The following is a 13,530-nucleotide window of genomic DNA, read 5'->3' as shown; positions in this document are numbered from 1 at the left end:
TCCTTCTTCAAATCTGCTGTTGTAGGTCTCCATTGTTTTACTCATCTCTTCTATTGTGCCTTTCATTTCCATAAATTCTGTGATTTGTTTTTTCAAACTTTGGAGTTCTTCTTTATGTTCATCCATTCTCTTCTTTATATCCTTGAACTCTTGCATGTCTTCCCTCAACTTGTTGATTTGATTTTTGATGTGATTTTGCCTGTCTGTTCAAACATCCTCAATTATTTGTTTCGACTCCTGTATCTCATTTGAAATACTGGTTTGTTCCTTTGACTGGGCCATGTCTTCAATTTTCTTAGAATGACTCATTGTTTCCTTTGCTGGGGTTTAACTAAGGCATTAGATTTCCTTAGTTTACTCTGGAGGTGATTTTCATTATTTTACTTAGGGTTTCTTGTTGTTTAACTTTGTTTTCTATCTATTCTTTGGCATTCAGTTCAACATATTCTAGACCTTTAGTATAGCTCTGGCTTAATTTTCAGAATTTTTCAGCTTTTGTTTTTCTATTTCTTGCCCTGCTTATATGGAACCTTTTTGTGTGTGTGTGGAGGGTCTCTTCAGATATGACTGGGGTCTCCCCAGTCAGATTTTCCCAGACTAGACAGGCTAACATTTCAGGAGGAGGGTGTATACAATATCAAAATTCCCTGAAAGTGAGAACCAGCAGGTTTTCAGATCTTCCTATGAAGCCTCTAGACTCTGTGCTTTTCCTATCCTATCCAGCATGTGGTGCTTGTCAGCCTGCAGCTCCCCATCAGCATAAAGTGATGCGGTGCCTTTAATTCTCAGCAGGCTCTCCCTTCCAGTGGTGTGGTTGAGACAAAGGCTGAGGTAGGAGATGGGCTTAAGGTTGCTTCTGTTTTCCAGCCCCCGGGGCCTGAGTTCCCTGAAGGAGAGCAGCCACTTGAGCTGAGCCCCGCCCACCTTTTCTTGGGGAAGATACATCCTTTAGGGAACTATCCTCCCCATTCACCTGACTAGTTACTTTGTCTCTCAAGCGTGCCTTAATCCTGCACTTGCCTGGGTCAGTGCTGAAGCCTGAGACTGTTTGCAATTCTATCTAATGTGCTGCTAAGAAGGTAAAAAATAGAGTAAGAAAACCCTTTCAGAACCAGGTCCCAGCTCCCCAGGTTTGCCAATCAAGAGCTGGAGTTGGTCTATGGTTCCATGTGTTGCTGGGATCTATGTGCCCTCTTTTCTTGGGTCCCAGTCCTTTTCCAGTATTTTATGCCACAATTGGAGCTTGATTGAGCTACCTTCCTTGCCTCTAGTATGGTCTGTTTCTTATCCCCTCGGGGAGTCAGCTTGCTGTACTCATGGGTAAGGGGCACTGGCCTCCATGGCTTGGGAGACTTACAGTTCTGTGTGGGATCTCAGCTATTCTACCCATTCCAGACTGGTGTAGACGGTATGTCTGGTCACTGATATCCCCCCCAACTGTTGTTCCATATAGTTCTTAGCTATTTACTACTACTTTGGAGGATGAATTAAATCCCACATCTCACTACACTGCCAATTTGCCCCAACCGCCAAACCCTGCTTAATATTAAATATTAGTCTTCTTAAAAGCACCCTTAAGAAAATGAATAGGCAAGCTCCAATCTCAGAGAAACATATAACAGTCAAAGGACTGGTATCCAGAATATACACATTTGCCTATACTTAAAAGACTTAAAGACTTAAAATGTGTTGGGCACATTTTAATGAGATTATCGGCTATTCGTATATATCATTTTTTTGAAAAGTCTATTCTAATCTTTTGCCCATATTTTTCACTATGCTGTTTGTATGTTTAGTTGTTTATTGTAGAAGCTTTTTAATACAATTTTTTAAGAAGAGAATTTTAATGCTGAGTGTTAACTTCACAAAATTTTTTTCTATGGTTTTTGTTTTTAGTAGCTTTTTTTTAATTACATTATTCTTTGTATCTTGTGCAATAAAACTTTGTCTGTACCCTAGGGGGAAAAAAAAAGCTAGTTGAGACCCATTAACTTGATATAATTACTTATTAGAACTGAATTTAAAAAAACTCCGATTTATATAACATTATAGGTATACTTCAGAGATACACTAACCATACCTTTACTTTTTAACTGAATTACATGGGAGAGAAGCATATGCGTCTGCACAGAGCATGGCAGAGGTGGCAGTCCTGGAGCTGAGAGTCTGGACTGTGACCTCCTGATTTAGCAACTCCTGATCTTGACATAGGACACAGCAACTTTCTGGCCCAGTTCCACTGTATGGTTTTGGAATGTACTCTTAGATCAGCCAATTATTCTGTGAACTATCTATATATCTTTAAAAAACCCTTTGAGTTTAAACTACCTTGAGTGGGTTTTGTTGCATATAGTCAAAAACTTGTACCAGCTCACTTTTTAATAGCATTTCTTTTCACATAATCATATTTAGGGTTTTTATAGCTTTAAAAGAATATTTTTTCCTCTATTGCTTTTCTAAGTCCAATTTCCCTGTATGTATATTGTTAAATGATATTTAAAAAATACAAACCACTATGGTACTGCTTTTAGATACATCTACAATTTTATTACAAAACCATTCTTTTGGCATTAGTTGGTTACAGTGATAGCAAGATACTGTCAGTGTGGCAGAGAAGCTCTAAAGTAACAACTGCATTCCCTGTTTACTGAACCTAAATTTAAGTTACCTCATATACTTACATACAAGTTACCTGCAATCTTTACTGCCGCAAATCTTTACTCATATTATTTTAGGGAGCAGTTGGTGCTAATGGATTAAATGTTCAAAAGACTAGAAAAGTTTCGTTATGAGATTTTCTTTTCCTTTTCCCCTCCAAAATTACTTTACATTAAAATGTAAATCATTTAAGAATCAAATTACTTAGTGCTCGTCTGAATAACAGCAGAGACCAAGAAGCACTGAACTTAGTTCTCATTAAAAAGCAATACCTGCGCAATGCATGTTTAATGCCAGCACAGGCAAAGGGAGCAATCATTCTAGTTTTAAACTCCCTCGTTAGAGTCCCTTAAAAAAATAAAAGCATTGAATCAAATTTTTCTGGATGGTGTTATTGCTGTGCATCTGCCGACGGGTCACTTTCTGTGCTGTGTTTGCTTTGAAGGGATCTTCCAATGTATCGCCAATATTCCTTTCTTATAGTGTCCTTTTCTTTTGCTAGGATTTCACATAACTGAAAATGAAAAACAAAAATTCACTGAAGTAGATGTGTAATTCAATTTCTAGGGCAAATGCTTTTGAACAAATATAGCTGAACTCACACTACGTGAGACTGAAATATACTGACAGTCACAGACTTTCTTTACTACTGACATAGGCGTTGTCTTAAAACAGCAGAAATAGCTCTGCAATGAATTCTGAGTAACCACGCTAAAAGGGGTACAACTTTTAGCAGCACTGGGGAGACCCAAAAAGAAAGGCACTGAAATTAATCAGCTCACCTCTAATGCTTTATTAAGAATGTCCTCCTTGTTGTCACATTGGTTTTCTAGCATGTCTTCATAGATATCCACAAGAAAGGCAATTAGGTAGGGAGAACTATGACTTGGTTGTAAATCAAGTAATTGATTTAACAAATTAGGATATTTGGAAAGGCCACGATCCTGTAAAATCCTAAAAACAAAAACAAAAACAATTGTATCCAATTTTGAGTAGGAAGAGGATTTAAAAACAAAATCAGCAGAAAGAATAAAATATGACCCATAAAACACAAGCAAGGAAAAGAGACTTATTTTGAAGGAATTTAAAGTACAGATCCATTCAATTCAAGGACTCATCCTTGCCTCTGGTTTACTGTGAATGCACTGAATGCATTAAAGCAAAAGTCTCTCTCTACTAACTCCTCCTAGGGATCTGAATGAAGCACTAGAATGCTCCACTAAAAACAATGGCTAAAATATCCCAAATATGGTCTATTTTACTGGACAAATGAATAACACACAAGGTAAAAAAAGAAAGATTAACCTATATATATAAAAAGACCTCTCACCAATGCAACATGTGTTTGATATTTAGATCCTTACCTATTTATAAAACAATCAGGTAAATCCAAACTCACTGGATTTTTTTTTTATATTAAGGAATTAAGTGTTCTTAGGTATGATCATTTTATTATGGTATGTTTTATAATACTTAAGAAATTAGAAGAAAAGTTGCAGTGAGCATAGTTTCCAAATTGTGACACTTAAAAATCTACTACTTTTAAAATGTTTATTAGTAGTTCTGATACAGCTTGGTGTGGAAGGAAGCCTTTGTCAATCTAAATTTCTCCAAATTCTTCTACTTTTCTCTTGGCAAATGGGCCTTGCTCTTGATTTTATAAATTAAATTGGAAATTTCAAGCCTGAATAATTTTTCATCTGTTACATACTAGACCTAGGCACTGTTGTTTTGAAATATCCTTATCATTAAGGAGCTTACCTTCTAATAAGGAATGCAGACAATTAAATTGAATTAATATAAGCACTGCAATGAAGAACATTATATATGAACAAAGGGCCTAGAAAAGTCATAGACCAACAGCTCATAAGAGATTAAACAAACTACTTCATCCTCAAACTAAAATCATACTATATTTTCTCCCATTCTTTCTTGCAATCCTAGAAGAGGGCTCCCTTCTGACAAATGCCTTTGACCTGTGCTCTAAATCCAATTCTTCTCTTTAGACCTTTTCCCTTCTCTGCTGTCATCCTCCCTACATATAATTCTCTCTCCCATCTTAAAACAAACAAAAAAATCCTCTTAAACCATACATAACACCCTGCTACAATTGGTTTTTCTCTCCTCTTCATAGTCAAACTTTTGAAAGCACTGCTAACAATGTCTCTAATTCTTCCTTTCCTATTAATTTCTCAATCCATGAAAACTACCTGTCTTCCTAACTTAATGAAATAGCTTCCACTAAAGTCACTGTAAACCTCTTAATAGAGTAATGTATTGGTCACTTCTAAGTACATTCTTAACCACTCTATGGCATCTGATATTGTTATCACTTTCTCTCTTTTTGGAGTTTCTATAATTTCACCCTCAATTGATGGTCTTCATACTTCTCTGGCTGTTCCTCTAGAATGCTACTTTCTCTATCCACTCTCTGAATGTTATGTCCCCTTACCCCCCAGTTCCATCCTTGGCTTTCTAACTCTGGACAGTTTTCCCACATCTCTGAATGAATTACCACCCAAAGAATAATGAGGCTCAAGTCTGTACCTTCAGCCTTATCCACTCTTCTGAGATTCTAAACTGTACCTGTGTCTAAAGGCTCCTATTGAGATGTCCCACAGATATACTTCAAATTCACTTTATTAGATTTTCTAACAAAATGCCTAGGCCTACCACATAATAAATGTAACATAAGTATTTCCTGAGTGAATGAATGGGGTTGAAACTAAATGAAACTTTTAAATTATATATGAACTTTATTATGGATAATTTAGTTAAAAAGATACTGAAGTTTAAAAGTGATCACTTACAACTCAAACTGTATACTACATAAAATTAAAGCAACAGAAAATCTTCTTAGATTGAAAAGTGAAAACAAAACAAAACAAGATAAATGTCCCCGTTTCTTTTGGGGGGGAGGTCCATGGTCTAGGAATTGAACCCAGGTCTCCCACATGGAAGGCATGCATTCTTATCACTGAAACACTGAACCACCCATGCACCCTGTCCCTGTTTCTTGAGATGGTTCTTTATCCTTTTGGCTCTCCAGATTCTGTAAACCCCAAACCCTGACACATCTCCAAATGGGATTGGGTGCCATATTTCATGCTCTTTGGGCCTAATTTCCTTGAAGCCTCTAACTTAAACAAGAAGCCTGATTATGTCAGTGGCCAGGCAAGTGAAATGAAACCTTTTCTATTTAAGGAATGAGATTTGTAATAGGCCATTTCTAGAAAAAACAGAGAAAGTTTCTGGCTATCCATCTGTACAATCTGCTTGTCAAAAGTCTACCTTGCTTTACTGTGCTCCTGAGCTTAACACAAACTGAGTGTGGGTAATTCCTTGCCAGCCATAAAGCCTATATATTTTCTAAATGCAATTAAAATTGTGTTATTATTTACTCATGAACTATTTTAAAAGCTGTGCAGGTATTTGCTTGAGAGATTAACTGAAGGATAGGGAGCACTATTCTTAGGAGTTACACTTCTCCTATTAGAATCAGAAAAATGGAAAATTTTTTACTATTTATTTGGAAGATCACAGCATATATTCTATGATGCATCATAAACTTGTTTGTTTTTTACACCAGAAAAGCAAAAACAATCTTTTACCCTTTCAAATAGTTCCATGCACTTTCATTATGTGGAACTAGTTTGATCATTTCCAGAGTGTACCTGTAAGAAAAAGACACACATGCAATTGGAAAACAGTAAAACAGCTTATTGTCTTCATAGATATTTACAAAAACATGTTACAACTTGACACATGGTTTCATTTGTCCTTGTCTTCACTTATCTTAGTATACTATGGAACCTTTAGATCATATCATGAATTAGAGAATCCCTTAAGTCTGCAGTTGTCAATCTTATTTACATAGTTCCTACCTCCTGTATATCTGTGCCAATTCTGAGGAAAGACAATTAATCTAAAGGCTGCAATTCACAGTGAGTAATATGGAAATATCCTTTATGTTTGTATGTTTGTTTGTCAAGGTTTACAATGGAAATATCCTTTGAGGCTTTCCTTCTGAAGGAAATGTCGGCTAAAACAAGGAGACTGTGCTTTTCATCAAGAAGTAACCCTGAGGGGAAAGAAGGAGAAAAAAGTCTAAGATCTATTTATGCTTCACAAAGCCTTAGTCACTAAAAAAGAAAAATTACATGAATATAATCTTACATATAATAAACAATGGACTGAATGGAAATTATAGACTAATAATAAAAGCAAGAAGCCAATACAAGTATACATGTCTTGTAAGAAAAACAAGATGACTAGCAAATTAAGTAAATCCCAATCAAAATGGTCAATCCCTATTTTTCTGTTTCTTTCCCAGATTATAATTCAGATCCAATCACAACAAATTCCAAGGGAGTTAAAGACCTTTGCTTCACTGTAAACTGGTCACTGGCTTCCCAACTTTGGTTTTATTGCAGTACTGTGATAACAGAATTTCTTTCACAAGCAATAATAGATCCAGTCATCCCTAGGAAAAGGTTTTTCAGGCCTACTTTTAGAAGACCTAATGTTTTCAATTATTTGTAAAGACATGTCCCTGCAGGTCTTAACTAGTTCTTGTAGAAGATTCTTAATTTCATTTGGCAATACCTAAAAAAAATTTTATTTACATATATATGCACTAAAGGATTATCTATTTTAATGGCTAAAACATGAACTTTGAAATCAAACTGCTTGGCTTCCAACTTTTAGTGCCATCAGTTATTATCTATTACAGATAATAAGAGAACTTCTCTAAACTTCAAGTGCTTCACCAGGTATACCACATAATTATGAGAACTAAGAATTTCTGACACATAGTAATAATTATTATAAATCATAATTTTTATATAAACAGTAGCAGTAAACCATGTACTGATATTGATATATGGCCATGGTACATTAAATGAAAAAAAAAAACAATGTGTATAATATTGCTTAGGTTGGTATATATAAATGCTTGAAAATGTATTTATAAAATCTGGAAGGATTCATACTAGTCGTAGCCCACTCTAGAGAATGGGATGGGAAAGGAATGATTTTGACTTTTTACTTTATAAATTCACTACCTCCCCCCCATAAATAACTGTGCAATTTTCATAATAAAATTTAAAAAATTAAAGTAATTAGTATGTCTATAGTTTTATGAATCAAAAAACATTAATAAAATTGTGAATTCTAGATAACTACAGCTAATATTAATAATCTAGATATTTCTTTTACCTATCTTAAGGGAATAAAAAACCTTAAGTATAAAAAGCTCTTTTAGATTCTTGGTGGATTATTTCTGTTTCTATTTGGAACTGAAAGCCAATGATCTACCTTTGAAGGTTGAGAAAGAGTTTGGCTTTCCAAACTCTTCATATTCAATTTTTAAAAAATATTTTATTATTCTTAACCTAATGAGGTACAATATAGTAAATAAGGAATATGTCATATTTGAAATCTTAATTATTAATAGGATATATTCAAGGTAGAATAACCTGAAGTATTCTACATTTTGGTGAGAAAGCTATTGAACTTTCTAAAGAAAAATGCTTTGCATTCCTTCAGGGTGCTTTCTAAGAATCCTCACAACAGAACTAAACTCTAAAAGAAATAATAAAAGAGTGCCAAACAAGTGAGTCTGACTTTTCTCTATCTCAGCTCCAGTCTTTAGGTTTAAGAATGGTAAAATATTTTTCAGTTAGTCCACTATTATTCTTTATGCCAACACTGTCCAACTGGAACTTCCTGTGATGATGGAAATGTTCTAGTTGTGCTGTCCACCAGCCATATGTGTCTAGCTATAGAGCACTTGAATTGTGATTAGTGCAACTGAGACTGAATGTTCAACTTTGTTATTTAACTTCACATTTAATTAAATAATCAAATTTTTATTAAATCTGTTACATTAAATTTAAATAGCTATATTTGGCGGAAGGATACCATATTGTATAGCACAGCTTCAGACAGTAAAGCAATAGGAAGAAAGAATAAGGTGTGCTTGAGGGTGTATGGGTTTGCTCCAAACATAAGCTTAGAGCAGAGAGTAAGTACAGGACAGTGGATTATTAAGCTTCTTTTTTCTTTGATTACAGACTTAAAAAAAAAGAAAAAAACTTAAATTACCAGAATTCTATACAGAACAGATAAAAGATCTAGCTTCCCTGATCCAAGCAGAAGTGAGGGCCACGGAGATAAGACAGATAAATCAGCTCTCCTAGCAGCTCTTAAAACAGCTTTTATAATTAAAATTATGACTATGGTTTAATCAGGCTTTAAAAACAATAAATACATTTAAAATCCATTCAGGTATAATTTAATACCAAGGCAAAATGTACAGTCAGAAAATACACAGCTATTAATTTAAAATTTATATATATAATATAGAAATTCATGGCAATTCAGAAATGTGTAACACCTGTAACAGCGTTTTGTATATTAGAGCAACAGTTCTCAACCAGAGGTGATTTGGCCCACCAGGGGGCATTTGGTAATGTCTGGAGACATTACTGGATGTCATATCTAGGGAGAGAGCCTACCTAGGAATGCCATTAGACATCCTAAAACATACAGGACAGTCCCTAGCAAGAAAGATTTATCTGGCCCAAAATCCTGTTTTCTAGATACTATGGAATCTAATTTCTTTTCAATCTCTAGTAGCAACAACATTTCAATAAACTTAAGACACTACAGAGTAGAGATGTACTATATTTTTAAATTTATCATTATGCTTCATCTCAGTATTCTGTCCTATTAGTTCTATGAGAGTAGGATCTGAGCCAGTCTTGATTTTTGCTGTATTCCCAGTATCTGAAACATGGCAAGTATGTTTTTTAAACAAATAAGCAAGTACAGAAGATTACTAACTGGACTTCTCTCTCCAAAACAGTAGAATCATTGTAGCCAGTGGTGTTAGAAATTACAAAGTATCTTTGGTTCCAGACAGAGTTATTTCTCACATCTTCTATGAGAAGTTGGTCTACATATTGCAGCTCATTATCCCAAAGTTTAAATTCCTAAAACAAAATAAAAAAAAACTCAGTTGGAAATGTCTCATTATTTTAAAACTGAAAAATTAAATAAAACTTACACAAAGCTAAAAGATATAGAACTGAAGACACAAAATCTGTCACAATTTGGAAATGTTAGTTGTAGCTCAAGGACACTGAGGGGAGAGGAGAGTATAAAACTGAGGGCAGAGCCTAGGAAAACACATTGTAGTACATAGGAAGCAAGTCATCAAAGACCAGGGAAAGGTCATGAAGGAAAAAAACAGGAAGAAAGAACCATTAACAGCCAAAGTGGCCTGTAATTCAGTACAGCCCTCCTGATGAACAACAAGAGGTATTAAAATAATTAAAGAATTATATTCTAAAGAACTAAATTTAAAAAATTACAAAAAAGTTTATCTAGCTAAATGTTTAAAACCGTTTTGTTTATGGTAAAAATTTAGGAGGGGGGAAAAACCCCAATTCACCAATAATAGAATGATTAACCACATTATAGTCTATTAACCTGACATTATGTAGCTTTTAAATATCTGAAGATAACTAAGAAACAAAAGTCCACAGAATACCAAAAGGTAAAAGGGCAATATTAAAAATGCATACATATTAAAAACTACATTAAAATGCATGTGCAAAATACACACAATTGTTTTCTGGAGGTAAATGTTCACATTATAAAGCTGTTTAAATAAAAAAAAATTATGAGGAAAGAGAACCAATATAGACAATTTGAAAAAGGGATAGAATGGCCAGTATTTTAAAATGCTGCAAAATTTAGAGACTTTGACTATGGAAAAGTTAACGAAGTTTTATTTTTTACTTGGTAATAGCAAAAAAGAATTTCAGTATGATAGTCCCTGACTTTACAGGTGATAAAAAAATAAAAATGCATCAAAGAAGATACATCTTTGTGAAAATTTCCATCTGCTGATTAGAGTGTAGTTCAATGATACTAGTGTGGGCTGCTGATTGGTGCTAGTCCTCAAACTGTTTATAGTCTGCAATGCAAGCATAGAAATAGAGAAGGCATTTAGAGGCTTTTATACCAAATTAACATAATTTTTTGTCTGCTGAATCTAACATTAAAAAATTGGGTTTTGCAACTCTCTCTCTCTATATATATAATGTGTGTGAGTGTGATAAACTAATTACAGACTCACAGGGAACTGCAAAAATAGCACAAGGTCCTACAGACCCTTCATTCAGTTTCCCCAATGAGACCATTTTACATAACTAAAGTAGTTTCGAACCCAGAAAATGGCATCGGCACAATATTGTTAACTAGACCTTATTCAGATTTCACCAGTTTTTACACACCCTCATTTGTGGTTGTGTGGTGGGGGCAAGGGGGAGGTACAGTTTCAGGCAATTTTCTGTTTTATATAACTACTACCACAATCAAATACAAAACTGTTTCAATACCACAAAGAAACTGTCTCATGTTACCCCTTTATAGTTGCACCCTCCCCTTCCTTAATTTCTGGTGACTACTAATCTATTCTCCATCTCTCCAATTTTGGTATTTTGAGAATGTTATACAAATGCAATCAAACAATAGGAAACCTTTTAAGACTGACCTTTTTCACTACGTACGATGCCCCTGAGAGTCAGCCAATGTTGAAAGGAATATTACATTCCTTTTTATTGATCAGTACTAGTCATATATGCACACACGTATAATTTCATTTTTTAAGTAATATATTTTTATTGTATTTTACATAAATGAAATACATATAAAATACAATAAAAATATAACTAATCTGTAACAGACTAAGAGGAAAAATAGTCCTTTACTCCATCACTTGAGGAGCACTATTACAATTAACTTTAAAGTTTCAATTCCAAAGAATTTATAGGCCAGGTACTCAAGAATGTTCAAAATTAATGTTTAAAACTAAAATTTTCTTCATATTTATAATATGTAGATCCTAAAACAGTTTTTAAGAATTGTCTCATATTCCCATTTTAAGTAATCAGAGTATGCTGAATTCATTCATCTTCACTGGAAAGAAAAGAAGTATTTTAAAAATGGCTTTCAATGTGGAAGCAAAGGTACAGGTTTCACTGACATACACCAGGGTTTCTTAGCCCATGCACTGCTGACATTTTGGGATAGAGAATTCTTTGTTGTAGGGGACTGTCTTGTACATTTTAGAATGTCTTATCACATCCTAGGCTTCTATCATCTAGATACTGAATGCCCCCAATAGAATCATACCTCAGTTGGGACATACAAAATTATATCCAGGCACTACCAAATGCCCCCGGGACATTTACCACTGGTTGTAAATGACTGATGTACACGAATTTAAGAATGTATCTATTTTCCATTTTCAATCTTCAGTTAATTTCCTTTCTTTATTATTTGCTGTATTAAAACTCATAGATTCTCTTCAGTTTTCAGAATTCATTTGCTCACTATAGTTAAAATTAGTCTTACCTTTTAGAAACTGAGTTGTTGGAAATGCATGAAACTAATATATCAAATGTGAAAACAGGGAGTAGACTTTGGAGTATGATTTTACAGTAACATGCATTTTATTTCTACTCATGTGTTAAAATTTTATGCTAAAATCTGAATACAAGAGAATAGTTGTAACTCCCACGTTAGACATTTTACTTACTCCAGCAGACAGTTCTACTATTGTTTCCTGTGATTTTTTTTTTTGGTGATTGCTACTCTCTGTACTGTTCATTATTTTAGAGTATTTCATGAAAAAAATTTTCCTTAAAATTTTAAACTTTTTCAAAGGTATTCAATATTTTTATTTTTTATAACAACTTCAATTCTATAAGAGTACACATAATAAATATACACCTATGAACCACCACAACATCTTAAGAAATTGAACATTACAGATATACGTGAAAAGTGCTTCCCCCACTTTAAATTACTTATTAAATATTTCCATTGGAAAGTATTCTAAGATATCCCTCAATTATGTTTTAGTCTGTAAGTTTCTGTAAATGTGGAGGTACACATAATCCTCTCCCTGTTTTCACATTTGATTACAGACTTAAAAAAAAAGAAAAAAACTTAAATTACCAGAATTCTATACAGAACAGATAAAAGATCTAGCTTCCCTGATCCAAGCAGAAGTGAGGGCCACGGAGATAAGACAGATAAATCAGCTCTCCTAGCAGCTCTTAAAACAGCTTTTATAACTAAAATTATGACGGAAAATTATTCGGATACTTAATTAAAACCCTCTGTCTTTCATGTTGTTTATCCTTTATAAACTCTTTGAATATGTTGGTGAGTAACCCTGTATTAAACAAGAATAATGGAAAATTTAAAATATTTTTTAGATTAAATTTGTATCACTTCTTATATTTGCTAGCTAATTGAGTAGAAGAAATATTTGCAGATTTTTAATGCAATTGTATTGGTTTAATATGATCATATTAATGGAGAATACTTAACATTTAATAGTAATTTCAATTTTTTAATTCAGTTAAAAAATGAACATCTGAAAAACACTATAACAAGAAAGACACTACCTGGATAACCCACTGTCGATGCTGCCATGCATGGTAATTCTTTGCATCCTGATTAAGAATATCAGCAATAAACTCAAGCTCCTGAGATGGATCTTTCAGCCATTCCACTAAGACTCGCCTATGATGCCTAGAGCCCAAAGAAAGAAGTTCCGTGTTAAAAGTTTATTCGAAACTAAAATATCTGCTGCATGTTTTCTATTGCTCTAAGTGACATGAATGGACATTAAAAATTAGAAACTCATGTTATTCTTAAGACTCCACTGGAGAAAAAAGGTAACACAAAAGAAACACTAAGAGAAAAAATAACAGATTTCAAAATATTAAGAACTAAGAAACATAAAAGAATGATCTGCATGGAAAATGACATCAGACATTTAAAGGTTTT

At 33.8% G+C, this 13,530-nt stretch overlaps 1 protein-coding gene across 2 annotated transcripts in view; it reads right to left on the bottom strand.

The window, feature by feature from the left end:
- Positions 1–2,522: 2,522 nt before the first annotated feature.
- FNTA (farnesyltransferase, CAAX box, subunit alpha) overlaps positions 2,523–13,530 on the bottom strand; it is a 32,234-nt gene continuing 21,226 nt past the window's right edge. For both annotated transcript variants that reach the window (XM_077152643.1, XM_077152642.1), the window contains exons 5-9: positions 13,146–13,272; positions 9,505–9,653; positions 6,270–6,332; positions 3,441–3,612; positions 2,523–3,172 (exon numbers count right to left, since the gene is read on the bottom strand). In XM_077152643.1, the coding sequence (XP_077008758.1) occupies positions 3,050–3,172; positions 3,441–3,612; positions 6,270–6,332; positions 9,505–9,653; positions 13,146–13,272 (634 nt within the window). In that variant the 3' untranslated portion in view covers positions 2,523–3,049. The remainder of the gene's footprint in view (positions 3,173–3,440; positions 3,613–6,269; positions 6,333–9,504; positions 9,654–13,145; positions 13,273–13,530) is intronic.

The sequence above is a fragment of the Tamandua tetradactyla genome, chromosome 3, assembly GCF_023851605.1.
Source record: "Tamandua tetradactyla isolate mTamTet1 chromosome 3, mTamTet1.pri, whole genome shotgun sequence".
In the NCBI taxonomy this organism is placed as follows: domain Eukaryota; kingdom Metazoa; phylum Chordata; class Mammalia; order Pilosa; family Myrmecophagidae; genus Tamandua; species Tamandua tetradactyla.
The sequence above is the reverse complement of the archived record's forward strand: the minus strand, read 5'-3'. Positions and strand labels throughout refer to the sequence as shown.